At 42.2% G+C, this 27,617-nt stretch overlaps 1 protein-coding gene across 6 annotated transcripts in view; it reads right to left on the bottom strand.

The window, feature by feature from the left end:
* The window catches only part of PLEKHM3 (pleckstrin homology domain containing M3), a 95,886-nt gene that overhangs the window by 25,773 nt on the left and 42,496 nt on the right, over positions 1 to 27,617 (bottom strand). For 5 of the 6 annotated variants that reach the window (XM_075511420.1, XM_075511421.1, XM_075511419.1 and 2 more), the window contains 2 exons: positions 23,192 to 23,385; positions 11,285 to 11,348 (listed from right to left, as the gene is read on the bottom strand). In XM_075511420.1, the coding sequence (XP_075367535.1) occupies positions 11,285 to 11,348; positions 23,192 to 23,385 (258 nt within the window). Of the gene's footprint in view, positions 1 to 4,598; positions 4,745 to 11,284; positions 11,349 to 23,191; positions 23,386 to 27,617 lie in introns of all 6 variants that reach the window. The other variant, XM_075511425.1, reaches the window with a different exon arrangement.

The raw sequence follows: 27,617 nt of genomic DNA, 5'->3' as shown, positions 1-27,617 counted from the left end.
TAATAACATTTTTTTCTTATTTTAAGATCCAAGATAATGGAGAATCAACAGATGAAGGATATTTTAACAGAAGCTATCCAGAATCTAAGAGAAGGAAGAGAAATCTACCCACACCTCTATATTCTGCCAGCTCTGACACAAGGGACAGCCAACAACCACAGGCACCCTGTAACAGTGTGTCTAGGAACACCGTCACTTCACTGTGGCTAAGTGATCAGGGAATAAACACTGAGAAGGGAGCTAGAAATGTCCCCAACTCTCCTGAACCCTTCGACCTGGACCTGTAATCTCCTCATGTACCAGAAGCACAGGAGGAAACCCTGGTTATTATCCTCATAGAGGAGTGTCTGTTGCTACTGCTCTGCTTAAGAGCTCCACTACCAGGGTTTAGTATTCCAGGTAAAGTGGTGAAAATACTGTAAAACTCAGGTTCTGTACCACTGTCACTGTGAGACAAGCTAAATTTGCCAAATGGCTTTGACCCCACCCTTGTAAATCAGTTTGTTAATCATTATCGTCATAGAGGTGATAAAGTTGTTTTATAAGCCAACACTGAAGCAGTAACATTAACTACTTATGTAGGGGCTGGTGTATTTCTCTGCAGATAACATTTATTAGAAGGCACACTCTTTAAAGACACAGGCTTGCCTCGTAACCTTCTTCTGGAGCACCAAGCAATCTTCCACTTATTCCTCCAGTATAATTTACGTGTCAGACACAAGTGACACCTGGAGGGGATGGGTTAAGTGATATGAAATCCCTAAAACACCTTGAACTACAGGTTCAAATCTCAACTGGATTGTCCCAGCCTCTCCTCCTGACAGAACAAAATTTATGATTATTTCTCAAGGCCAGACACACACTTGGCTCTATCTGAGACAGACACAGACAAAATTTGCCAGGAGGCACTGACGCAATGCAGAAGAGACATGAAAAGGCCAAGAGGCACTGAGAAAATAGAAGGGGTGGTAGATATGAAGCTCATTCACCATCCCCAATTACATACATCGAAGGGATAGAAAGTCCTTTAATTATTGGGATTAGTGTCACAAGCATGCCTGGCAGAAGGAAGCTATCTGAAGGAGCAGTCAACAATCGTGCACAGCTTTCCACCATCCTCTAAAGACAAGGTTTCTGCCTCTTCCTGGTTGTGTTCGTTCTACCTCTCCAGAAACAGCTAGTCTGAATCAAGCCTTTTGCTAACAAGCTCAGAGGTAAGCTCCAACTTCGCCTAGACTTGAGAGTACCACCGAGAATGTGCTTCCTGGACTGAATGAAAGGGAAAATCAAATCTCCTGAACAGATCAGCTTGGATTCACCACTGCGCTCACTACCCTCCAAATTCCACTGGTGGAAGCTTTGTGGAGAAGGACTAAACACTCAGTAGTCTTTCTTCGCCTCCAGGACAGATAAGAAATATGCTTTCGAAAGAACTACCAATGATATAAGAAAATACGGCTAGAAAAAACACCTCTAGAAACCTCCTCTGTGGCTCCTATTCCTCGCCTTGTGGCACAGCCAAGTGACAGATGACTCTCTGACTTGCTTAAAAACTTCTCACCACAGAGATCCCACAACTCTCCAGCGCTCAGAAGGACTGGGAAGTTGTTCCTAATGCCTGCCTCAGATCTCTTTTGCTGCAGTCAACTGTCTTTGTTTCACACTCTACCTCCCATCCTTACATTGCGCAATCTGTTTCAGAAACCATTTTCTGACACGTTTTCTTCTCTGTCACAGGTGATCTCTGTCACAAGCCGGGAAGAGCAAAGGCAGACTGGGGTGCAGGAAAGCTACAATGGTCGCCTTTACCTGTTTGCTAACTGGAGAACAAGCAGCTATTTTCTGCATTTGTTAAGCACGGAGATTGGGCGTTAAAGCACAAAGGGTAAATGGAATCTCCGCCCCGTGACAGATTTCAGCAGGGTCGGGATTTCTGCGATGAAAACATGGACTTGGAGACAAGCACATTACAATATGCTTAGCTAAGGATAATGCAAGCTACAGAGAAAAGAAAGGGAAAACATATTCCCTGGCTGGGAAGTTCCTAGTCATTTATATCTAGGGAACAGACAATGCTCGCGGACTGCTAATTTCCTTGAGGATTTTTTCCCTTCCGTTTGCCAGATTCTTAACACTGTGAATTCTTGTTATGATTTCAATGCACAATTAATCTTTAGTTCGGAGGAAAGGGAAATGGAAGGAGGAAGGATGATCATGAGGTAAAAGCCCCAGGGAGGCAGATATCAGATCTCAGCTCTACCCCATCTTTTGTGCAATATACTGGTCTGGTCAGCTTTCCTTGCTCCATTTTGACTCCCAGTCATCTCTTTCAGATTACCTGCCTTGTTTATTTAAATTGCAAGTGACTTAAGGGAAGAATGATTTAATACTTGTGTGCACGCACACTAGAATCGGTCACTATGCATTGCTGTAAAACAAATTAAAACAGAACACAGCAGTAACTTCAGCAGAGCCCCATCTTTTGCTGCTACAGCTGTGCTATGGGCCACAATCCCAGCTCCCGACAGTAAGGGTGATACCACCCCATTCTTCCTCTCCTCTCCTCTCTCCAGCCTTTGCAGGTCTCTGGCTGTCCCAAAGGCCTATTCAGCCTGTGGTACGGGTGGCAGCAGGGTGGACAGGAGCGGGCGAAGCCAGGGACTCCGTTCACCCACTGCCGACACCAGCGCAAGGTGCTGGCTCTGACACACATGACACCATTTTGCCATCGCTGGCCTTGACGCAGACAAAACAACATCGCGCAGCCACACGTTGTGCCGTGCTAACTCATCACCCACACGGAGCAGAGAACATCCCGAAAGGAAACCTGGCGATAAACACTGCAAAGAACAAAAAAACCCACAAAACCAACCACCAAATAAATCAAACCAAAGCAGAAATGAGTGAGAATTTGAATAAACAGAAATCCCGAGCTCCCTTTGACTTCTTTGCACCAGGCAGTCCGCGCTGACGGCAGAGCCATTTGCTGTTCGTGGTCCTCCCAAACCAGACCACTCAACATGTTGCACTTTACTTTGGTATTAAAGCCATATTCCACAAGTTAGCCACGAACTATAATAGGCACTGGGAAGAGGAGGAAAAACAAAACAAGGTCAAGAGCAAATGCTGCTCATCTGTGACAAGCACATATAGGCAGGGGGCAAGGTGAAGACAGAGTTTTACATTGTTTGGGGGAGAGGAACAAACTGGTGACAGAACAAGTGAATTTATAGCAGGAGGCGGAGAGGATGACAAGGTCCCTCCAAGGCCCCCGCCCCCCGCCATGGAAAGGAAGAAAAGCCTGAAATTTCAGCAGGTCTCTGGGTGCAAGCTGACACAAGTGAGAAAGATGGAATTGTCTCAGTATAAACAACATGCCTGGAAATCACTTGTGCCAGCTCCCCAGCCAGCCCTGCAACAAGACTCCAGCCCCACCACCTCTGCCTTCACACTCACTGTGTTCCAATCATCTTTCCTCCTTTCTCCTTCCCCCAAGGTTTCCAGGCAGCTACATGTCAATTTTGTCACACCCCAAGTTCTCCTAATCTTGTTGCAGGGATGAATTATAGGTTGTTTTAAGAAACAGGTATTCAAGCAAAGGTTAAAGGCTGTTTTAATCAAACAAGGTTGAAAGAGTACCAGGAATTTGGCTGGTAGAGAACAGAAAGCACTCTCCTTAGCTTAAAAATATATGTGACTCTAAATACACACACAAGCAAATATGCATTCAGGCAGAGAGTATATATGCGCTTCCCCCCCCCCCCCTTTTTTTTTTTTTAAGATTAAGCAGGCAATTGCCTGCAGAGATATTAACTGACTCTACATGCCCACTGAGTAAGACATTATTTCATGAGTGATATCACACAAAATTAGAAACTTTCCTGCTTTGCACAGGACTGGATCAGGGCATTTTAAGGAGGAGTCCTCTGAAGGATTTTAGAACAAGAAAGCAAAGTACCAACAAAATGGCTAGGGTTACTCTGGAAAAAACTCTGTGAGTACAAAGTATATTTTAAAAAAATTTCTAAAACAATTTTTCTTCTCTCAACCAAGCAGGTAGCCCTCAGACAGTATTTTGTTTCCTCAGGAAATTTGGTTTCTTGGGATGTTACTCCTTGAGATATGTCCAGCTGCCCCTCCTGAATAGACATTTTATGTGAAGTACAGCAATGAGGTTAGAGCCCAATCTTTCACACTGCTAACCCTGATCTCCAGTACTGGGCCTTTCATTCTGCACAGCAAAAAAAGAACAGAAGAAACCTGGTTAGCACAAAGCACTAGAAAAGGGGTAGCTTATATTGCTACTGCCTCTTCTAGGGGCTGAACAAATTAAAATATCTCTGGAGATCTCAACTCAGAAGCTCCTGTGAGCCACTGGCACCACTGCTGGGTTGTTTTAAATAGAGTTTCATTCTAAAAACCCACACTTACCCCAAGCGGCCTAGATTACATATTCATGTGGAAAAGCACCACATGTATTTAATAAGCCCTGTTGAAAACTCTGGTTTCAAGCAGCGCAAAAACCAGTTCTGCTATTAAAAATATCTATTAACAATCTTGCTACAGCTCCACACTTTGCCCCCAAGACTTTAACACACCTAACTCAGATGAACTTGTCTTCCTGGCTGCCACTTGCCAAAATGCTCCTGGCCAGCTCTTCCCCCACGAGCCTGGCTGGCTCTGCCATGCTGTCTGCCTGACCACGAGCCGTTCTCAATACCAGCAACTCCCTTCCCCAGCAGAGCTGCGGTAAAAAGGAAACGCCAGTAAGATCATTGCCATCACCACTAATTGTAAGCAGAGCTGTCAGCACTTTGGGGAATTATACACACACCTGGAATATCAGCTAACCTGAAGCTTCCTGTTCTGCTGAAAGGCAGTTCGGTGCTAGAAAACTCCAGGGAGTGACAGAAATGAGTGATAAAGGAGCCACAGCCACAGGAAAGTATACAAGCTGTTTAATTGCTGTTTTGCTATCAGACCTTTTAATATTTATGGAAATGTATATTGTGTGTTTTTCCCATCCTAGGACTATTTTCATATTCTTCTGCTAATACAGTTACCACAGTCATACAGGCACAGGTCGTAAAGGAAGGACATAGAGATGGCTATTAGCATGATGTCGTTATGGTCCAAGATGCGTGTTTACATAGTTCAAGTACAGAATTATCCAAGTGCCCCAAAATCTTAATGTATTTAAATTGCACAACATATTTAAAATAGGTCAGACGGACTACCCCTCCAAAGTGCTGGTTTCCCTCTTTTGAACTTAATTGTGCTTAGGATGTCTATTTTAAACATACACATAGTAAAGTGGGACCCATTTTACCTTAATCCCATTAAAAATGACTTGTCCTGTGTGTCAGAGAAAGCCTGCAGCAGAGCCGGGAAGAGAGTCCAGATCACTTGTGCCTTAGGATGAGACCTGGACCACTGTACAGGTTAACAATGTGTACGCCTCTCACCTCCCCACACAACCATCTCTTTCAGCCTACCTCCTACCAAATATTTAAGAGCAGGGGCTGTACCTGACACGTCAGGTAAAACCCACCACTGCTTTAAACCAGCTGTACTCCGAGCAACATCTTCCAACCTGTGGTCAGCTGAATACTGGTAGCAATGCACTGCAGGACTTGCATTTCTGTCACACATGCGGTGTCAACCCTTGCTTGGGGGGCTAGGGATATACAGCAATGTTTTCACTATGGTGCTGAACCATGAACTGTGGCGGCTATGGCACAGATGCGCCTGGCATTTTGCTGCTCTTGTTGAGCACAGTGAACTCCCACAGAGAACTGCGACAGACAAATCTTCAGCCATCTCAGCATAGCCAGGCCTGCCAAAAACCTAATTCTCCTTCTCATTTGCCACCTCCTGCCCCTCAAGCAAAAAAAGGGCTTGCCTAAACTTAAAAGGATCTGCTGGTACAGCTACATGGATAAACCTCTTTGGTAAATACAAGTTTAAGCTGATACAGCTTATATTTAATCACTGAACGAAACAAATGACAGCAAAAGACTTTCTCATTGATATAACTGAGTTTGGAGTAATGCTTTTACAGGTACGGCTATATCTGTTAAGAGCGGGGGGTGGGTGATGTTTGTCACGCACCTATCCCAGTAACACTTCTAAAACTAGAGCAAGCCCAAAGTACGTTAGCCAAAACCCAGTTTTGTCAATCAGTATAGCCACAAACACACTACTGGCTTTCACCAGCACAGGCATGTGGGTTAGATGCCACATCCCATCCTTTTTATGCCTGAATAAAAAGGAACTGCTGGGCAAGGTCACTACCACTGGTGGGCTTGGAAGTCATCAGACTGTATGTTATAAATCCAAGCTGAGCATTTCTCAGTCATTGCATGAGGACTGAGTGATCAGAAAATAAGTTTTACTTCTGAAAAAAACAGTAAGTAAAGAGCAAAAAAAAAAGTCTACATCTCCTTGCAGTCTTTGCTACTGTTGGGACTCACGAAACAGCTTGTCTAAATGAACCTAAAGTTTTGCACGTGCAAAAAAGCTAGGAAGAGCATCTCCAATCTCCTCCTCCATCTCAGTCTAGGAAAATGCAGGGAGGACCCAAATGTGCCATTGGAAAAGGAGGTGTGATGAGAGTACAGCATGGGTTAAAAGCCTGGAAAAGTGAACGAGACCTAACAATTTCTTTGCTCTTCTAAGGCTTCCTAATCCTGATCTAACAATATACTAGGCTCAAATTAGGTGGAACTTATGTTTCATTGAAGTTCATTTTTATTCCTCACAATTTTGTTGGGGAACCTTATATGCACAAAATCTTGAACAGAAACATTAAGATTTTCACATTGGGAATACTTCTGTTAGACCAACTGTTCACCTAGTCCAAAACCATATCAGACGCTGTAATCAGTACTATATATGTCAGAGGAAGATGAAATCATTGATCTGTCTGTCAATAGCGAAGACATCTTCCTAATCCCCTCAGTAAATAATATGTCTATTCTGAAACCTTATAATCTCTTTATCTTACGTAGTGTAACTGTGGACATTCTCATTATGGGTACTTAATCCTCTCAAAGATGATAAACTTCTGGCCTCAGTAATATTACTGTGGCATTAAGTTCCTCATGCTTGCTGTGTGTTCTGCAAAGAAGCATTTCCATTAAGGATTTTTATGTGTATCTCATATTCACTGTATGACCTGTGCTTTATTATTGTGAAACTAGGGCTCTCCTGTTCATCCCTTCTCTCCACTGTTCTTCACATTGTTTGTAGGTTCATCTACAGGTAGATAGTCAGGAAAGTTGATCTAAGGTAAATGGATGTTTTAATTAAATTTTAATGGATTAGTTTATCTACAATGTTGAAATGGATAAATTATACTACATTAAATCCCTGTATGGACATACACATGCAGAATGAAAGTGGCCTTAATACAATTTAGCTCACTTTGCTTCCAAAGTAAATAGAGATAAACCAAATGAAAGCCACTTATATTTTGAATAACAGTATTTACACAGTGATTCAATGTAATTCAACTCATTATTTTAAATTCCCATATTTTGTCACTTCAGTTTTTTTTTTCCTGAGTGTTCCTGTGTAAACAAGTCTTCGAATCATCATCTTTTTAAATCTCCTGTCTCGCTCACAATTTCCATCCTTAACATCCAGTCATTTTTGCCATTACGTGGATCCTTTTTATTTTACCACTTCTTTTGGGGGTAGTGTAACCAGGATGAAATAATTGCCACGATTAAGAGTGTTTCTACAGTAAAGACCATCACTGCAATAATCTTTGTACGCTTGCATATCTTGCTATTTAACATAAAAACCAAGCAAGATGTTAGTTAACTCTCTTGTGTGGATTAAGCACCTGAATTTTGAACTTGTCACAATAGCCACTTCAAGTCTTTTACTTTAAAAGCTCCTGTTAATATGGAATCTAGTGTAAGTAGCAAGAATTACTTTTCCTAAGAAATCAAGAGTCTTGTCTGAGTCAGCGTCTGTCCAAATCAATGTTTAACAGTGTAAAAACTATTAGTCTGACCAAAAGCAGCCCCAGTCACACAAAATGAATGGATAGTTTTTAACTCCAGCTTGCATAAACTGTGTCCACATGTCCACAAAACCAGTGAGATGTCCATTAGTAATGTCAGCAGAGAACAGAGTTCACACCTCCAGTAGGTTTAGGGTGAAGCTACCCCAGACTGTGACTGCACCATCAGGGACTATACCGCACATAAATAAGAGTAATCCATTTTTCCAGTGCACTATGTCTGTTAAAACCAGCAATTTCACGAGTGAATACTTGCTTCCTAACAACTGGAGGTATCCCTCTTTAAAGCGTTAATTGATTGGAATAGCCCTGGATAACCTGGCTAACAGACGCGCAGTGGTGTTATGGGTGACGCAGGGCAGATGACTCTCTGGGCAGATGATGCCAGGGAGGGTTGGAAAGGAAAGCAAGTGTAGCCAGTGGGGCAGAATAGGCAAGCTGTCACACTTTATGTTCCTGCTTGTTAAATCTGAATGCACCTAATTAGTTATCTCCTCTGCTAACACCTCCAACGGCAACAACGACAACAGGATTCTAAGAATATGTACCCCATGGGAATGCCCATAGACAGACTCGCTGTAAACTTTAATGTAGTCCCTGGGGCCCTGGTCTGCAGTGAAACCTTGCTGGGGTACATGTGTGTGTTTGTGTTTATTTTAAATAAACATGCACATACAAAGACCATCACTTGCTGCTTCTTTGGTTAAAGGTCAGGCCTACTCACACCTGCACTATGAGCATTTGTTAATGAGTAAAGTACTAGCAAAACCATTACCTCACCACGATTTGGCGAGTTTCCAAAATTAAGGACATTTTGTTTCCATTTTTTCTGCTCTGCTTTCAACCTCACAGTTAAGGTCTTCCCCAGTAGAGGCCTGTCCAAATGGATCCCAGTGACAACCATTCCCAGACCATCAGATAGCTCAAGTATGTACTCTACCACATCCATAAGGTCTAGCCATGGAGCTCTGTTAAGCTTGGAAAGAGATTTAAATTGGATTTCATTTTGGAATAGGATTATATGCTGCTTCATCTACTGGCAAACAAGCATTTCAACTTTTTTGCACCTAAGAACAGACCCTCATACCACATTGTTGAAACTCAGCTGCTTGGTAGGAAACGACCCATGTTTTCCAGGAACTTTAAAGAGAACTTGGCTAGGAAACAAATCAGAATTGAGCTGGGACTAACCAGGGTAAAGGTTGCTTATATCTGCAGATTACCCCTCTCTGCTTTTCTAATTCACTCACCATGCCTTATCTTTCCATTAATCTTTAATAAACCTTTTAGTTAATTCCCCAAACACATGCAATCTACATGACAGCAGGATACAGTGCAAAAGCAGCCCATGGATATGAGGAAATAGGCAGCAGAGGAATCAAAAGGAGGGGAAACTTTTAGGATTAAAAAACACCCAAACTGCAGGTCAGTAGAAAATGATGAGCAATCGGGAGGAAGCAGTGGTAAGGGAGGAGGCAGGGGCTATAAGGGTGTTAGTGTTTCTCCAGCTGTTGGATTCATTTTCTCAATGTGGCCCTCCTCCCCTCTCCACTCTGGCTCCCCTTTGACAAAAACAGGCAATCTGATTTCAAACTTGGAGCCTCTGAAATGTGGAAAACCCTCTCCAGGCTGACAAGGATATAGCTAGATTAAAAGCTAAATGCAATTTAACCCACCCCAGCAGAAATAGTAATCAAATTATATTGCCTCTAAATACAGTAAGTTGGGGGCTGGAGCCCTTAGGGGAAGAGAAGGTGTCTTGCAAACACAAACACAAGGAAACATGCTAAAGGGAACTGCTAAATCAATGGATGAATTGTGACTTCTACCCTCCCTTCCTCCCTCAGGGTGTTTGATAAGCTGCTGATTGCTTCTAAAACATCTACTACCAATGTTAGGAACTGATTAAGCAGCTTACAAAACACTGGGGGCTAATAGACAGGCCTGCCAGGGAGACTGCAGCTCTGGAGTTAAGTAGCTTGCTTTTTCATGGCTTGATTATTAAAGATGAGATAGCAGAACATGCTGAAAAGATGTGGAAACAGTTTTAAACCTCAGATGACTGGCCTTTTTACTTTATATATGGAATCATTTCTACCCTGACTTCACCAGCCAACAAAAGCCATGTTTCCTGCAGTTCTGTAGTCTCCAGCTCCGAGGGGCATCTAAACTACCTCAACTTAAATGTGTCAACTGAACATCCAGAACTATGCTACCTGTTATCCTGCAGAAAAGGCACCACTAGACAAGGGAAACATCAGAGGAAGAAGCTTAAAATAATGTGTTTTACAAATCACTGGCAATGGCATTAGAGTGTGAATACAGATGTGCCCAGGTCAGCTAGCGCATCTTACCTCATTGCTTCCTCCATTGTGCAGCTGAGCACTGCAGCACATTCACCTTAGATTCCCTATCCTCTCTTTTCATCCCTTTTTGCCAAATTCTTGTTTAATCTGGTACGTAATAAAATTCTGCTGTTCAGGCAGATGTACTGCAAGATGCTTGCTTAGTTCAATCAATATCAATGCAAAGACACATTTTGCTGGCACATTACCTCTTCTGTGGTCACGTCTATCATAGTCACACTGCATGGCTTAACTTTGTGTAGCAGGCTTGCTGAGGTTTTTGTGGTTTGGGTTTTTTTTTTTTATTTTTTTCACCTCCTGTGGTAATGCCTAGCAGGCTTTGTAAATAAGCATGTTGCAATAGGGACTATACAAACTCATAAATTCCTGAATAACTATTCTTTCAAGCAAAGAAATAAATACTACTTGTCTAATATATAAATAAATACTACATGTCTTATAATATATAATTGTATTTTATATATTATTATATACTATATTTTACATATAATACTATATATCATTATATATACTATAATACTATATGTATTATAAATAAATATATGTGTCTACTATATAAATAAATACTACTAAAAAAACCTGTAGGCTGAGCCTTAGATGAGCCTTCCTTCATCAGATGAAAAATTTCTCACAGCACAGTCCTCTTTGCAGAGTACAGTTTTCTTTCGCAGCCTCTTTCCAGCCCCCTTTCAACACTGACTTTCTCTCTCTCATCCCTAACCAATGCCACTGTTAACCCATCTTCATATTAAACTATAAACCACAGAGATGGCTTGGAAGTAAAGCTATTTATGCTATGATTAGCTAGAAGGGGGAATGTACAATTAGCATTGAAGATGAGAACAGACTTGATGTGTAACAGGTAGAATTAGTTGAAGAAACTTACCTGCTGAAGGTCTGCGAGAGAATAAAGATGGATCTGCTGGAGAAGATACTCTCTGGGAAAGATCCTGGAAAAGAGAAAAATGGATGTATGTCAGGCCTTTTTGACTGGGAAACTCAAAGATTTCCTCTTCCCACCAAAAGACTGCAGAACAATGATGCTAGAGAGAGCGCTTGTCAGAAACTGGAATTATGTCACCCTGTAAGCACCAGCTACTTTTACAGCATTCCTCATGGGCACAACAATTCCACAATAAGAATGAATGCTGTGCCAGTGCCATTCTCCAGCTGTCAGGTAAGCATGTATGGTGACATCTGCAGCTGTTGAAAGCTCATCCTGAGCACAGAAGGTGTTTCTTTAAACAATTAACCCAGTAATAAAAACAAATAACTCAAACTACACATTAAAAGTATTTCTTACGTTTTTTAGTACAAGATTCCTGGTCTGCTAGAAAGCTGTAACAGTTAATTTCAGACGTGATTTACAGTTTTGTAACTGAAATAACTATATTGGGAAAAATGTCATGCAGATAACTCTTCTTCCAACATAAAGTTGATTGATATCAATTCCCTTTTGCATACAGAAATAAACGTATTGGTATAGACTTTATAACGACTTATTTGAGAAAGGCGTATTTTCCTTACATAAACCAAGGTTTCAGGCAAGACCATTGATTATCCACTGACAGAGCTGCTCAGTAAAGCTAAATTACAGAAACCTGAACACAGAAGAGATGTCCTAATTAGAGTGACTTGCAGTAAAATGAAAAACTGGGTTAAAGTAACACTACAGAGAAAAATGGACCTTGTAAAGGTAAGTGGATATTAGCAAGAAAAGTTTATGAAAACCAATGTATCTGCCATAAAGATGTCAGGAAGAGAAAAAGTGCATCTAATTAAAATGTCTATCGTTGTGTGCGTACACAGAGAAACAACCAGCTGACCAGCTTTCTTTTTCATCCACACAGAACAAATATAACGCCACGCTAAGGTATCATGGGGAGTGGAAAATCACATCACTCTTGCAAAAAAGGCAACCAAATATCTCAAGAGGTGCAACTATTTTACACTACGTGTTGCTTAGAGAAGAAATTGTGAACTCAGTTCCTGCATTACAATCATGTAGTTTTAAAGGCAATACAGAAACAAAATTCTTGATATTATGAAATGCATGGCAAAGACTGGTTTGTAATGGTAGAACTGAATGGCAGTGAACAGAAAGACGACTGGACATGTTCAAAAAACCAAAGATACTGAAAAGTCGATATGAACTTACATGATCATGATATGAGACTAATAAGAAAGTACACAGGAACTCAAAGAAGAGATTTTAGAAGCTGCGATAACATAATTAGCTAAAGCACAGATCAGCAGGGATAACAGTACCAACTGCGATCTTTGGCAGAACACTGAGTCTAAGAAATAATGGAAGCACCTTGGTTCATTCTACTCTGTTAGTTGTCTTAAACAACTATCTTAAACTGATGCTTTCAAAGCTGTCTTGGAGGGACTAGGACTTTTCACACTGCTGTTAAGGTGAGTGGTACAAGGTCTCATACTCCTTTTGTACTTTTGAAAAAAATCTAAGCTTTATTGGGGTGGGAGGGGAAGAGTCCTGCAAGCAAGGCACTGACAACTGGGCACTGCCAATCTTATGGCTCTTCTGGAGCAGGACTGTGCCCTTGCTCCTTCTGACTCACCAAGCATGTCCGCTCGACCCACCTAATTCTCAGCTGCAGCCTCACTGGGATACTGCATTTTCCCCTTTCAGTTCTGTAGGCTATACTATCACTCCTATTAGAGGTGAACGTGTTTCAGTGGCTCTGCTGCATCACACCTTCTTAATACATTTGGCACAATGTCAAAGACCACTAGAAAACAGTCAAAATCCAGATATCAGACAACATATGACATTGGGATTCCTCATTTGCACGTAGAAGATTTATTAAAATAGATTGCTAAGGAGTCAACTCTGAACAGCATTTTGAAGCCATTAGTATTTTTCAGCTCTCATGAATTTCTTTCATTAAAATTTCCCCATTAGTCTCCCCTGATCACACAGGCAGGCACTAAGCAGTGCAGTAGCTTTGCCAGGAACTGTATTATTTGCTGATGCCCTTACAGCACTGCTAAGGAAAATAATTAGCTAATGAAAGATTTCCTTTTGCAGGAAATAGCCTGAATAGCCCATAAGGCGGAAACTGTCAATGACTAGTATCGATGACTAACATCACATTCCCCTGCCTTCAAGGACTGCATTTTATTTCCTGCAAGTTCTAACTCCTAATAAAAAGTCTGCAGGTGAAAAGCAAACTCATGCTTGAGGAACTTCCTTTGTCAGGGGGGTCTCAGCCTGCACAGGCCCTGGTGACAGTCACCCTCTCCCTGTACCTGTCCCCCTCCCTGAGATATGTTAGTTTGCAGCAGCAGCTCTGCAGAGCCAGCATCCAACACTCTTCCCCCCTTCCAAATATATTTGCAGGAAAGAAGTAGGCCCTGCCCTCCCAGTGTTATGCAAGACACATATACACATGCACATATCCGGCACTCAAGTGAGAGGAGTGCTTATTTCCATTGCTATGGAAACTGAGGCATTAAAACCCCTCATTAAGTAAGGCTGGTCCAGCTTCAGATTTGCTGTCCTTCTACCGACTCGAAAAATCACAATTTGGTTGCGGTGGGCCACAGAAAAACAGCTGAGCAGCCAGAGCTCGCACATACAACAGCATTTACAAAATTTCTTATGAAGCAACCGGACCAGTTCCTGTACGGTTCCCAATACACGCGGAGGTGCAAAGCACTCCCTCAACACCTGCCCACGTCACCAAAGGTGGAGAGCACACAGCTCCATGAGTGCGAAACCACTGAAATAGCTTAAAAGTAGGCAGCTCAGTCCCTGATCATTTAAAATATAAATGATGTGCCCTCACCACACCTGTGGTGAGCTGAGGGGCTGTTTCAAAAACACATCTTGCTGTGCTGCATGTCTGCAATTAAGATCTCCTCCAGAAAACTTCTATTAGTCCCACTCGGAAAGAAAAACTGAAACTCAACAGCTACCTGAATATAACTTGTGAAGCTACCTCCCAAAAATGCATCTGTTTATTGCCAGTTTTGTCAGCCTCTAGTGGGTGGGGAACAAGAGCATAAGAGGCACCAGAATATCAAACTCAAACACATTTTCAAAAAACCTCATCATAAAATGCAAGCAAATCAGTTGGGGCAGGAAATCCACACAGACCAAGTACTCCAGTGCGTGAGAAAGTGAATGACGGACGGTTTCCAACAGCCTGCTGGTCCGCACGGGTTCCCTGAGCCTAATGAGGTGATGGCTTATAGAAAGTCTTTTTCAGTAGGGGGCACACAGGACTAATTCAGAGCCTCTTGTTTCTCGACCCAGACACTTCCTCTCATGGAACTAGTAGGAACGTAATGTCTTTGCCATCTCCATCCCTCTGTCAACTGCAACTGAAACTGGCCAAAGGAAGCCAAAGTCAGTAGAGTGCAGCAGGCAAGATGGGGCTCACACAAACACCATGCCATTGCATTAGCATCCAGACAAAGTACTACATGGCATCCAAATCAACCTAAAATCACATTCACGCCTAAAAATCTGACACAGACCATAGAGCAGGATAAGATAACTACACTTAGAAACATTTCACTAGAAAATACGTATTTACTTTCTGCATGAGATGGAGCTTTGAGCATGCCTGGGTTAATACAAGGCCTTGATCCAAAAAGACATGCTCGCATTTTATTCTTCCCTTGATATAAAGGTCCTTTGCAAACACCAAATGGGAAATCTCTAATAAGTTATTTGAAAGCACAATAAAAGATGTCAGTTTTGTAAATCTTTTGATCGATGAGCTATAACAAACTGGATTTTTTTTTTAAAGTTGGTCAATTAAAAGCATTCAATAAACAGTGTCCTTCCAGTCAAATCTTAACACAGAAAAAAACTGGAGTGAGCTAGACAGAGGTCAAACGCAAGATGTTAAGACTCATCACAAAAACTCAAACCTCTGCTGCTTCAGAATGCGACCTGTGACCCTTGAGAGGCAAATGGTATTGAGTGCACGTCCCACTAAAAGCACCTCCTAAGCTTTCACAGTTTGGAAACTCCCCGGACCAGTTTCACCATGGATGCAAAACAGAACAGTTGTGAGTCACTGGATTGCTGTGCTGTAAACCCTGGCTACCAGTCAGGGTTAAGCCTGCAATGAACAAACCAAGTTCAATGCTAACCAGCCCTCCAGCTTTGCCAGCTCCTGTGAACAATGAAATCCAAAGTCCTATTGGTTAAAGGTCTCTAAATTGCTTTATTGTTATGCGCTAGAAATAAAAGCAATCAATGCAAGCAGGAAAGAAACCCACCATCGGAGACTTTCGGTCCAACTAAAAGACAGAATTGAGCATTCTCGGTTTGTGATTATTATTCTTTTTTGTTTGATACTTTGTAATCTGAAGCATAACCTTCAGGCAAGATAGAACCAGAAATTTCATCCGTTCCCTTTCCGGATGATCTTATCAGGTAAGTATTTGCACAAACAAAGGTTATCTTCTAGTGTCCTCCTGCAAACAGAACCACTGATAAGACTTTGCTTTTTGCATTTGGACAAAGTGTGTAGTCATGGTGCTTTGTTAGCACTAAGTAATTGCTCTGCATTTAAAGCCTGTTTATCATCAGCTTAGGTAATTTTTCTCCAATGGGTTAAATACCCTGACAGCTCTGCTAAAGCTACAACCAATTAATCTGCCCAAGCCTGACACTATAACCAAAGTACAAACGTGATAAGCAGACCGAACTCTTCTTTTTACAGCGCAATCAAAAGAAATCAAGTTAGCTAGCAGGTGGGCACAACCAAGTCTCTTTTGTACCAAAAAGCCTGTTGAAACCTAGGATGGGAGGGGGAAGGAGAAGCTGGCACCAGGATTTCATGTGGCAGCCAGGAGCGTCTTGTTGGACCAGGCTGAGAACTGTATGACTGGGCTCTGACTCACGGGAGACGCAGATGCACCAGCCTAGCACGCAGCTACATTCAGACGTCCTCTCCACCCCTCTGCGGGAAGCTGCTTACGCCCGCAGCTGGCACAGCACCCCAGGTACCAAGGCCATCTCCTCAGCCAGGACAGTTCATACCCTGGCACTGCAACTTACGCCACCACCAATTTACTTTAAGCTACTGCATCACGCTGCAAACTAAAGCAGCTGACAGGCAAGCACATGCTGATTACCGCTGTTCCCCTATTATTTTGCCCCCTAGACAAGGGGCAAGAGGACCCCTGAAGTCCCTGCAGCGTGCACCACTAACAGCTGCGGCTGCATGCGCGGCACACGGGCAGGAACCACGTGCGCTCTGATCTCGTTGACAGGAGCTCCCATTTTTCAGAGTTCCTATTTGATTGAAAAAGTACAGAGGGATATCAGTGAATTGCCGGTTATCCCAAATATATGTGGCAGGGTAAATAACATCTCTTGCTAGGTTTTCTCCTGCAATTCATTTGATATGGAATCTGCTAATTTAAGGTAGAGAACAGCATCAGAGGTGAGGGGGAAAGGTAGGATTTTTTTTTTCCAGTGTTGCTAATTCTTATAGTTTTATTCAGGCTTTTGATTTTGTATTTCCTTGGAAATCTCAGCTCCTGGAAGCACGTTGGGAGAGGAGAACTCCAACTTTCCAGCCAAAAAAAGTTACCCAGGGAAGCAGGGCCCTGGGAAACCCGGTGATTTGAAAGTCTAAAGGTAATAATAAATTAATTAATTTAAAACAAAACACTACTGATTTATTTAATTCTTGTGGTATTACACCAGATTAATGATTTTTTTTCTCATTCTATGGGTTTGGCTAAACAAGTGTTTGTGACTCATTTCACATTCGTGAGGTATGAACACTCTTCTGGTTATGTTCTGGGAGCAGCCATTCCTAAATGTCTTCAGCCCACACTAAGTGCTAGATTTATTAGCAAGCATGTCCAGGTAAGGTATTGTTTCATGTTGTTATGAAATGCCCCATGAGCATCCCTATGTTAAAACAGTTACTCTTATCATCCATCAGCAATTCTGAAGCAGTATATAAACTTTCAGCTAAAACGCAGTACACTAACTCTCTCTCCTCTGTGGTTACTTGAGCAAGGTTACAGTAACACTGTGAAAGACAGGAATTACTACAGAACAAACTCAGGAATCAAGTACCGCTGTTACTAAAAGCAGGATGCAGAGAATTAGAGGCACACAGTTTCATTTTGAAATCAAAATAGTGTAGATCCCCCAACTAACCTGAAATGATGAATAAGAAAATGGTCTCTGTTTTAGTCAGGCACTTCTGAACCCTTGCAGTTTGCTGCTGGAAGTTCTGATATAAAACCACAGGGACAGAAACGGCACAAGTCATATTTAATGTGATGTCCAGATCTAACAGGAACTTCTTTTTAAATCATTATAGTTTTTTTAAAGCAGTCTAGTCTCCAAAGGTGAATGGAAACTACCATTCCGAAAGATGTCTAATATTACTGATCTATTTGACAAGGAGATGCAGGTGTGCCCCTAGACTGGAAAATGCTAACATGAACTGAACGACCCACATGTCCTCTGGAAAACGTATCGTATATACCCTGGCATGCTCCTCAGCTGGATGCTTACCATGGAAGAGCACTGGCTTGTGCTTTTAACCTTCCCTTGGCTCGAACAGACAGCAGTACTGCCTCCACCCTGGCTGCTCTGGCACACATCTTGTTGCTCCAACTCTATTTGTTACTCCTAGCTGAAATGAAAGCTCGAAGTCCCCCTTAACTGCATCCCCTACAGTTTTAGCCAAATGCTTTTTAAGATGTTAACTTGCAAGGACCCTGCACGCACAGTTACTTCTTCAAAAAGACACAAGAGTTGAAGCAAAGAGGTGGTCTCTTTGTCAGAGCTCCATCAAACAGGCATGCTTTATTTCAGCTACTGCAATGACTACATGCATGCAGGATCTATATAAAACAACAAATGGCTCGTGCATACTTCTCTGCATTTATTTTCTCACCTTTCCTCACTTTGAGGTGTTGTTTGGTCTTAACACTGGATCCTCTCAGGATATCCAGATATCCTCTTTGAATGAGTTTCTCTCTCGCCCTCTTTCCAATCACCCTTGCAACAAATTTTCTTCTTCTGTTGGTCTTGCCGTTAACTCAGAGTCCTGAGTGCTATGAAACCACATCCTTCTGTTCCTTTCCTGCTCAAACTTTCTTTTTGCAGTCTATTGCTTTCACAAGTTGTGTCTTTGTTCTCCTGCGTTGGGATTTTCCACTCTCCAAATGGCCTACCCATTGCAAAGAAAATGGAAAAAACAGTCTCCTTTGACAGTCTGGACATGACTTAATGACCTTCTGTTGTCCTTGGTCTGAGAGATGACATAGCCCCAGCTTCACATACATGAGGTATTTGGTGGTATAGTGATTGCATAAGATCAATCAGGATTCCTGTGATGTGTTTAGACAGCTTCCCCAATTGCCACACAAATATTTTGAAAGTAATCTACTCCTGTGTCAGAAGTGATATGTCTAAGGCCTCACTGTAGGAAGTGACAGGACTCTATTGTTCAGCATAACTGAATTTGGGCTTGTTTCACATCGTGCTGACAGACCGGCAGGCTCAGCCAGGACCACATGTCTGTGGCAGCGGAGGTGTACCTTTAACCTCCTGCTGCAACAGCAAGCTCTAATTTGGTCTTCCTCTAAGACGCTAAGTAATGTATCCAGCACTGGAGTTTTGCTAGGATAAAACTGATGTATTGCTGTTCTAGAGCTGATAGACAAATGGTATCAGACAGAGATGAGCAACAAGAGGGAAATTTTTCCATACAGTTTCTCACAATCATTCAGATTTACTTACAGAGCGAGGGCACTGCAACGAGCATTAATGTATAGGAGAGTGTGCTGCAGAACATTTACCTTGTGTCGCTGCGCTCTAAAATATCTGAGCTAGCAACATTTGAACTGCAAGTTTAGGTGTACAGCTGAGAGAGCAGAGAGCCCAGAGAGAGCTCCCAGGTTGACCTGACCTAGCCTACCCTACAGTAGACATGGAGGTGCCTGAAGAATTCCCAAAAAAACATTCTGACAGCCCCTTAACCTGAAGAGCCTTCAACCATGACAAGAACAGAGGAAAAGGGGCTGTGGCATATCGACACGCTGTTAGTGTGTCTTATGTGTAGAGATAAAAGGAAGAAAGCAAAACCAGAATAAAACTTGCATCAATCAGCATGGCTTCACAGAATAACCTCATTATTTAATGGACTCAGAGATTCTCGCTCTTTCCCAGCTATCAATTTTATTGACTCCATCTTGTTTGCCTGTGCCATTCATTCATCATCCCACAATCTGAAGGTGGTGGTGGGATCTGTACAGCTCCATTTGTACTAATTCTCTGTTGGCTCTAGGTTTCGGTCTTGTATGTATCTGCCTGAACAGCATCCACGCAAGCAAGGCAACCAAAACAAGCGAGAACTTGTTGAGTAAAGACATTTAAGGCAAATTATGTCTGTTGCAACACTGAGGTGACAGCCACAGAAAACTAGGCACAACAATGTCCCTTGTAGAACAGGGAGCTCAGCAACAGGCTTGGAGTCTCAGTTGGCTAATCTCAGAGGAACACTGCTGATATGCACCGGTGGAGGGCCTTATTTCTCCTCCCAGCCAAGTCTGAGTTCCTTTATTTTTTTTCCCTTGCAAATACAAAAAGAGCTTAGAATCCAGTGGAGCAATAGGTGAGAACAAATCATTATAACTGATGAAGACCACTTTTATTGCGAGCCTTCTAGCTACTTTTAGGATTTCTTCTGCTTCTTTTCCTTTCTTCATCCCTTTTTTTCTTCCTTTCTTTCTACTTAGTCACTTGCTTCTTCAAAGCTCACAGTGTGGTTCAGCCCTGAGTCCTCTTGCTAGATGCCAAGTTTCAAAGTTCCCAAAGCACCTATCTATGCACACCAAGCATTATAAATAACATTTCCACATTTAAGCCAACTGGATCCTGAGCTAACCTGGTTTATAGCCATCTGGAATTCTTCAGAAAAAGTGACTTGTAAGCACTAAAACCAGTTTTGTCTTCCCAGAGGACACCAAGAGTTTCCAACTTCATTGCCATCTTCATTTTGCAATCTGGGTTCAAGAGCAAGGTATAGATTTAAAGAAGATGATAACGCAAATAGTATTAATAAAAGAAACCTCAGAGTGATCTGCTTTTCCCTAATAAGGCAGGCTCTATCAGTGTCCCAAAGGCAGCAAGGTGCCAATACAATTAATCAGTCTGTTTTTAGTTCTCCCTAGACAGCAATATTAACAGTTTGTTTCAGTCTGTTTATATGGGTCTGACAGGTCTTCAGGATGCTATGTTCACTTTCTTGTGATTAATAGTCATTCACATACTAGGTGAAGACCAAGCAGAAAAAGAATGTTTTTAGAGCAAGACAGATAACTGGATTGTCTCCCCCAGCCTTTCATTTCTAACTAGGAAACAGTACTAAATTTAGGAATGCTGTCTCACCATATTGTTTAAACTCCTCCTTTTCTTGCAACTTGCCCATGTGATGAGCCAAAGGGAAATTTAAATCACATATTTTCTTCGTTTACTTTTCAGCTGTGCTCTATAAAGCCATCACATTGATAGTGAATGTCTGCACACTGCGATACTACAGGCAGAAAGCAAACCCATTGGGACCGGTTTTGAACAAGGAATAACTCCTTCTGGGAAAAGAACTTTTCTTCCTTTCTATCTCTGCAGACCTCTTAGGGGAGATCTGAGGGACCAACTGAGCACCAAACCCACCCCAACAGAGACTTCACAGACCACGAAGGAGCTGGACTCTAAGGTGTGTTTTGTACATTCCTTCAGTAGCTTTTACAGTACTTTTAACAAGTCCTACCAAACTAGAGATGCTTCCCCAGCACAAAAGCAAACCCTTCTTGGGCTGGGATCCTCCTCTCCACCACAGAGAGCTTTAATTGGAGACATTGTGAAGGAACCCTTAGATAAGAAAAGGGAGCATTTGGATTATTTCCCAGTTTCCCCTTCTGCCATTCTGGGTCTTTCATTTTGATACAGGGAGTTTTTTCTCTCTCCTCCCCACCCTAAGAAAAGACCATGCACATATTTCTGTGCTAATTTTTGTCCATTCTCTCTTCTCTCCATTTCCTCAGCACTTGTCATCTTTCCTTTTTGGAGGTAAGTTTTTGGGCTCCCTCTTTGTCCTGGTTTCTTCATTAACTCTTAATTTCCTGAGATTCCTTCCCCTCTTTGAATCTTCTTCTTCTCCTGGCTTTCCCTCATCCCTTTGTCTCTAGTCCATTGATTTCTCTGCTTAGGCCTCCTTTGATCTCTCATCTTTCACTCTCTTACCCAAGTCCATTCAGTCTCGTGCCTCCTCCTGTCTATTTTACTCAGGGCATTCTTTTCTTCAGCATTAATCAGAAAGCATAATTTCTTTTCTGCCACCTTTTCTGAATGGCAGCCTTCACAAATCTTATTCTCCTTTTAGTTTTATTGCAGTTGAAGAGGATGGCATAGGGAAGTTGTTATAGCTGAATAGCAAAACAGCTCTGCAAGATAAAACCATCCTCCAGAATAAAAGAAAAATCATCCTAATTTTTAAAATGCTGTAAGCTGCCCTAGCAAATAATAAGAATTGAGCAGTAAGACACAAACACATATTAACACACAGTGGGCCTGACACAAGAACTCAGTCGTGCTCTCCAGACACCTGTTGCTATATCCTTCTCTTAGTTGTTCTAGGTAGTTCATCAAAGCAATGACATAGGTTATATACCGAATAACAGACTGCCTCAATCCTTACCTGGGGTAAAGACACCAGTGCAGCCTCTTCTCCCTCCCAGAGAATTCAGGTCCCCCATCCCTAAAACACCATGCTCAAAATACAGTCACTGATGTCATCTGCTTTCTTGCCCTTTGGCAGCTCATAATTTTCAAAGCAGTGGCTTTCCTATTTGCCATCTTGTCTTACTTACAAACTTGGGGTATACAAATGCTTACAACCAGGTCAGCTGCATGTGCCTGGAGCCACTCACCTCACACTATATCATGGGCAGAGACATCTCCCCATCTCTTTTGGAGATCCATGACAAAAGCAACTTGGCTTTTTTAAGGTCGCAACTGCGGCTTGATGGTTTTATGAAGATTGTTCATTTTTAGCCTGTTAGAAAACTGCAGCAGCAGCTGAAAGGACTAAGATATAGCACTTCTAAAATGAAGCTCGCTTTTTATAAAACTAGTGTTTCCACCACAGAAAACTCAATATGAAACACCTTCTGCTGTGCTGTGACCATGTGTTTTCCAATAAACAAAACAGTCAGTACAGCCATGTCATGGATGGAAAAGATAGTGGCTGAGCAAGAACATAACTGCTCTGGTGTCACATAAATTGTATGCTGGGTCATGTGCCAGGGTACTACATCAGGCGTCTGCCTTCGTGCAAGATCGTATCATGGAAGAGGGCAGAAGGGTGGTTGACTCTGGCCTCTCTCACACTTTGCCATGCTGTGAGGCGTTTCAAAGGTCCCAACAGTGGCTACCACACTGCGATGCCATGGCTGGGAACATGAAGTATCACACCTGACTGAAAATACTCACAGCCAGGAAGCCTGAGGAGGAGTAAAAGATGCTCACCACAACATGTGACCCTGGGCTAACAGTTGTCATGAACAACTTCAGATATTCAGACCCTATAAAACCATTTTCTTTGCAAGCAGATAAACCAGCTGCCCAGGGAAGTCAGACAGAAGCACAACATCTTTCTAAACAGGTAACACCTTCAGAACTAGATTGTGAGGAGAAAGAAAAAAAAAAAGGGTGGGGGAGAAAAGCAACATGACAAGGAAACTACATCCTTTGCTGTATGCTGTCTGTGGTTCTTACCTTCTACGCAGATCTTCAGCCACTGCTGCTCTGCAGCTGAACAAATAGGCTCGGAGAGATTTTAGCTGCTGTCTCAGGCGGACAACAGTTGCCAGAGATTCAACATGCTTGTACAACATCGGATTTTCCTGCTGGATATCAATCAATGGCTCCTCATAAACATATTCCAGGAACTCTTTGGCTTGCTTTGATACCTGAAAAATAAAGCAACCAGTTTAGCTAGGCTTTCCTCCCAACTCTTTTTAAGCAGATCTTCCCCTCTGTGATCTGTCAGCTATTCTCTGCATCTGAAAACTTACTCTGTTACCAATTACAGATGAAGACAGAGCTGAGAGAGATCCAACTGTCTCTGCTTATAGCCAAGTCAAACTTCATCAAGCCCATCAAACTTGAGCGTATGAGATAATTGCTTACTTACTCAAAGTACAGCAATATTCGCAGCCACGCATGTTTTCACTGCAGGGTAACATAGCTTACTAGATGTTATTCAAGTCTAAAAACTGATCACCAAGTTTCTTCCCTGTTAACATTGTTCTGTTTGTTTGCTGTTTTCTTTTTGGCAAGAAGCAAGTGATTAGGTAAGTGCCAAAGCACAACATTAGAAAAGGAAACATACACACTGCAAATCCAATCACATTGTACTATCCCAGTGTCTAGAACTCCAGTGTAAAGGTCTACTCCTATTTGTTTCATGCTCAGCCAGTATGGTTAAAATTATGTAAAAGAAAATAATCAGAAGCACATCTATCAAGTTGTTGTGTTTTTTTAAATACAGATAAATAAAGTTGAATTTTACTGGTATTACTCCCAATGTTTCATCTGCAAGAAATTTTTCTTACACCTTTTTCATGATAGTGCTCTGTTCTATCTCCACCTGCAAAGAGCTACTGTAATCTTGATAAATTAATGGGACTTTTGTTCCCACTAGAAAAGATACTCCTGTTTCTGAGGTGAGAAGGCCAAATTCCCTCTCATTCCTTATTTCTGCATTTTATCACAGCTGGAAAAGAGAAGATGGGATTATCTGAAATGAGCTGCAAATCACTTGAAACTGTGCTACAGAAATACTATTTGCTCCACAATTCAATTAGTCCTCCTGGACCTTTAAATCAGTGTTTACACTGAGTTGAGGGAGGGTGAATTAGGCTAACAAAAGGGGAAAGGGCACACCATAGCCTCTTGAGATTTAGGATGTTATTTCCCTTCTGGTGCTGTAAGGTAGGAAGCAGTTAAAAGCAATATACATCCTTATAAATAGCACCACTTCCAAAACCAGCACCAGTTACTAACTACAGGAGTCACTAGCTACTTACAGGGAAAGCTAGCCCCAAATGTAACCTTTTCACAACACATAATAAAAATGTAAGAAATAATGCCAAGGCCAGCCTTCCCACCAATAACTACACAGATAATACAATGTGTAATTTTAAATACAGCAGACCATAACTCCAGAGGTTTCCCAGGCCCTGAAGCTGTATTAAATATCTCACCTATTTGCATTAAATATCCCACTCATTTCTTTTTCTTTTCTCTCTTTTTTTTTTTTTTTTAAATAATGCACATACAAGGAATTGTGCTGTCTGAATGGAAGCACAGGCAACATGCTGTGTAAGGAGCAGCACGGGCAACTTGGGTTTTGCAGAACAAAACTCTGCAAACCCCAAACAGGTCAAATTTTCTAACACTAGCAATGTTGATGTTTCATTAGACATGCTAACTGCAGTGCACAAAAGAGACTGCAGTTAAACAACTTGCTTTTACAATCATTAAACTATTTGGCTGTAATATCTCTGCAATCCCCTGACAACTGCTGTATCTATAGTAAATATTATTCCTCTTCTGCCAATGGACAAATTAAGCCACGTATTCAGTGATTCCCTAGGAGGCAATGAATACTTGGTACAGCAAGTAGCACCTCCCACCAGGAGGACCTGGTGCCCAGCGTTCCTTGTAGTCTTACTTCCTTGCTTTAAGACCCTGCTGAAGTGACGGGCTCCTCATCCACCTGCCCTGCTGTCTCAGGAACCAGAGGGCAATTACTGTCTAAGTACTACACCCACACCTGTGCACACTTGTATGGGGCAACCCTCCTGAGGCTGCAACGTTAGAAGTACAGAAACAAAAAAATGCCAGAATTGAGGTCACCTGAGTGACTCCGCAATACACGTGCACTACAATGACAAAGTATTACTGTGCGGCTCTGGTGCTGCATGGTCTGAATGCAGCCTTTGAAGAGAGAGGAGCAAAGCAAACCTTTCTCTCTCCTTGCCAAGACAATGTACCTGCAGAGTGCTGACTGCAGGAAAAGTAGCTTTGCCCAGCATCACTGGCTGACAGGTAGGTGTCGGTTCACTCTGCATGCCTGATGCAGGCACACAGGTCACTTAAAACATTAACTCACATTGCCAACCATAGCAAAGTTACAAGAAGCTGAAATGCAGTCTTATAATGGGAAGGGTCAGGCAGCCATAATAATTCAGCTTGCTACCAGTCAATATTCTAGTACATGTACTAGCATACTCACAGTCCCACAATTTTACTGGGCAGACTAGACAATCCTATTAAATAAGCCAGACGGAGTGAGAAGATGCGAAGTGCAACAGAATTTTAGCTTTAAATGTCATACAAGGATGGATGCTAACATTTCCAGACCTTTCTTTTCTAGAGGCTGCAAACTTACAGTTCAGAATTCAATTTACCAGAAGTCAGCGTCCCTTGAAGCCTTCTGGCACAGGGAGTTAATTTCCTGCTGTGTTTGTCTGGCATTTTGCGCAGGCTGGAAGCCACACCTGAACCAAACTGCAATACTTAACTTTTTTTTGCATGCAAACAGGGAAGACAGTTGGCCTAAGTAAAAGGAAGAAAGGCTACTCACAAGATTGCCTCTTTTCTCTTCCCTTCACACAAACATGTGAAAAACACAAATATGAAAACAGTAGGGAGACAGGAAAAAAGTGAACCTGGGGACTGAACTGCTGCTTTGGTTATGACAGAAGAAACATGCCTAACTGCCAAGTCCTTTCAAAGAGCTTTTATTGCAGTCAAGGGGATTCTTTTCGTACCCATGTGCTTTCAGGTGTTAAATGCATTGTTGTTTTTCAAGATCCTGGGTATGGGAAGACAAAACTCTACCAATTTCTACCGCTTCTGTTTGTTCATGACCTGTCTTGCCAAAAGCAGACAAGAACCTCTCCATTTGCAAGACTCATTTAATTGATGCAACAGTTTACAGCTGCTGCTCAGATGTCAAGTCCATGACACATAAAAGAAAAACATGCCCAATTAAAAGCTCATGTGATAGAGTACCTATTGGTGCTTGCTTTGCCAGTGGACAGACCCCAGAAACCCCTGCAGAGTCAGGGAAAAGGTGGCAGTGGGAGGGAGTGCAGGTTTTCAAACTCTTCATTCACCTTCCTTCCATTTGGTGGACTGACAGGCACATTTCAGACTGTATGAAACACAGAAGCTTTTGAAGACTGAAGCCCTGTTTCAGTTCTGACCATCAAATGTGGTATGTGCTTATTTCCTGCAGGACCTCTCTGGGATGTGCTATGAGCCCGGCCAGGAGCACGTCACCCACCGCAGAAGCTCCGCTTTCAGGCATTGCTGTGCTACCTGCGAGGGGCAGGGCTGTGCGCTTAGGGGAAGCTCTGTTGTTTAGCTTCATTTTGGATTGTTGCTGCACAGCTTTGTGTGGACACACTAGCCAATTATGGGAGGTGAAATGCTGGCAAATTAAGTGATCTTCCTTTAAAAATGAGCCCAAAGAAAATTATTACTACCAAGATCACCTCAAGGAAGAGGGACAAGACATCTGTCTTCACCAAATCAGCACATTTAATCAATACACTACTAAAGAATCATGCAGTTTCATTATAACTATTAAGTGCAGCAGCCAGCACTAAGTTGCCTTTTAGACCACAGAGAAAAAATAAACATCAGACCTTATCTCTGAATGGAGAAAGGAGATGTGGATGTAAAAGTGCAGGAAATATGTGCTCCACCTCAGAAAAGTACTGCTTAGTTCCCATGGAGGTATAGCAGGAACAGAAATAAAAACACATGTATGCAGAATTGAACAGAAAGGGGAAAACCCCAAAGATTTCACAAAAGTAACAAGAACTACTTGTTATTTTAATGCTATACATGGATGGGATGGAGTTGAGGAGATCCAACCAGTGATCTCAGCTCAGTTGTCACACTGCCACTGTGGCACATGATGTCCTCTTCACCTTCCCTCCCTGCCTTAGTTTCTGCTCTAATAGTTGGGGATGCTGTAGCATTTTCCTACCTAAGGGATGGTGTTCTTGTCTTAAATCCATCTCTCTGAGCGCTTTGGCACAGAGACTGGTAAAGTATCTGCACAGAATTTGCTTGTCCTCCCAAGCCACCTCAAAGCTGTTCTGCCTGTCTACAAAAAGTGCAA

This window comes from Mycteria americana, chromosome 9 (genome assembly GCF_035582795.1).
Source record: "Mycteria americana isolate JAX WOST 10 ecotype Jacksonville Zoo and Gardens chromosome 9, USCA_MyAme_1.0, whole genome shotgun sequence".
NCBI classification, from domain to species: domain Eukaryota; kingdom Metazoa; phylum Chordata; class Aves; order Ciconiiformes; family Ciconiidae; genus Mycteria; species Mycteria americana.
Note: the sequence above shows the minus strand (reverse complement) of the source record. Positions and strands in the feature narration are given on the sequence as shown.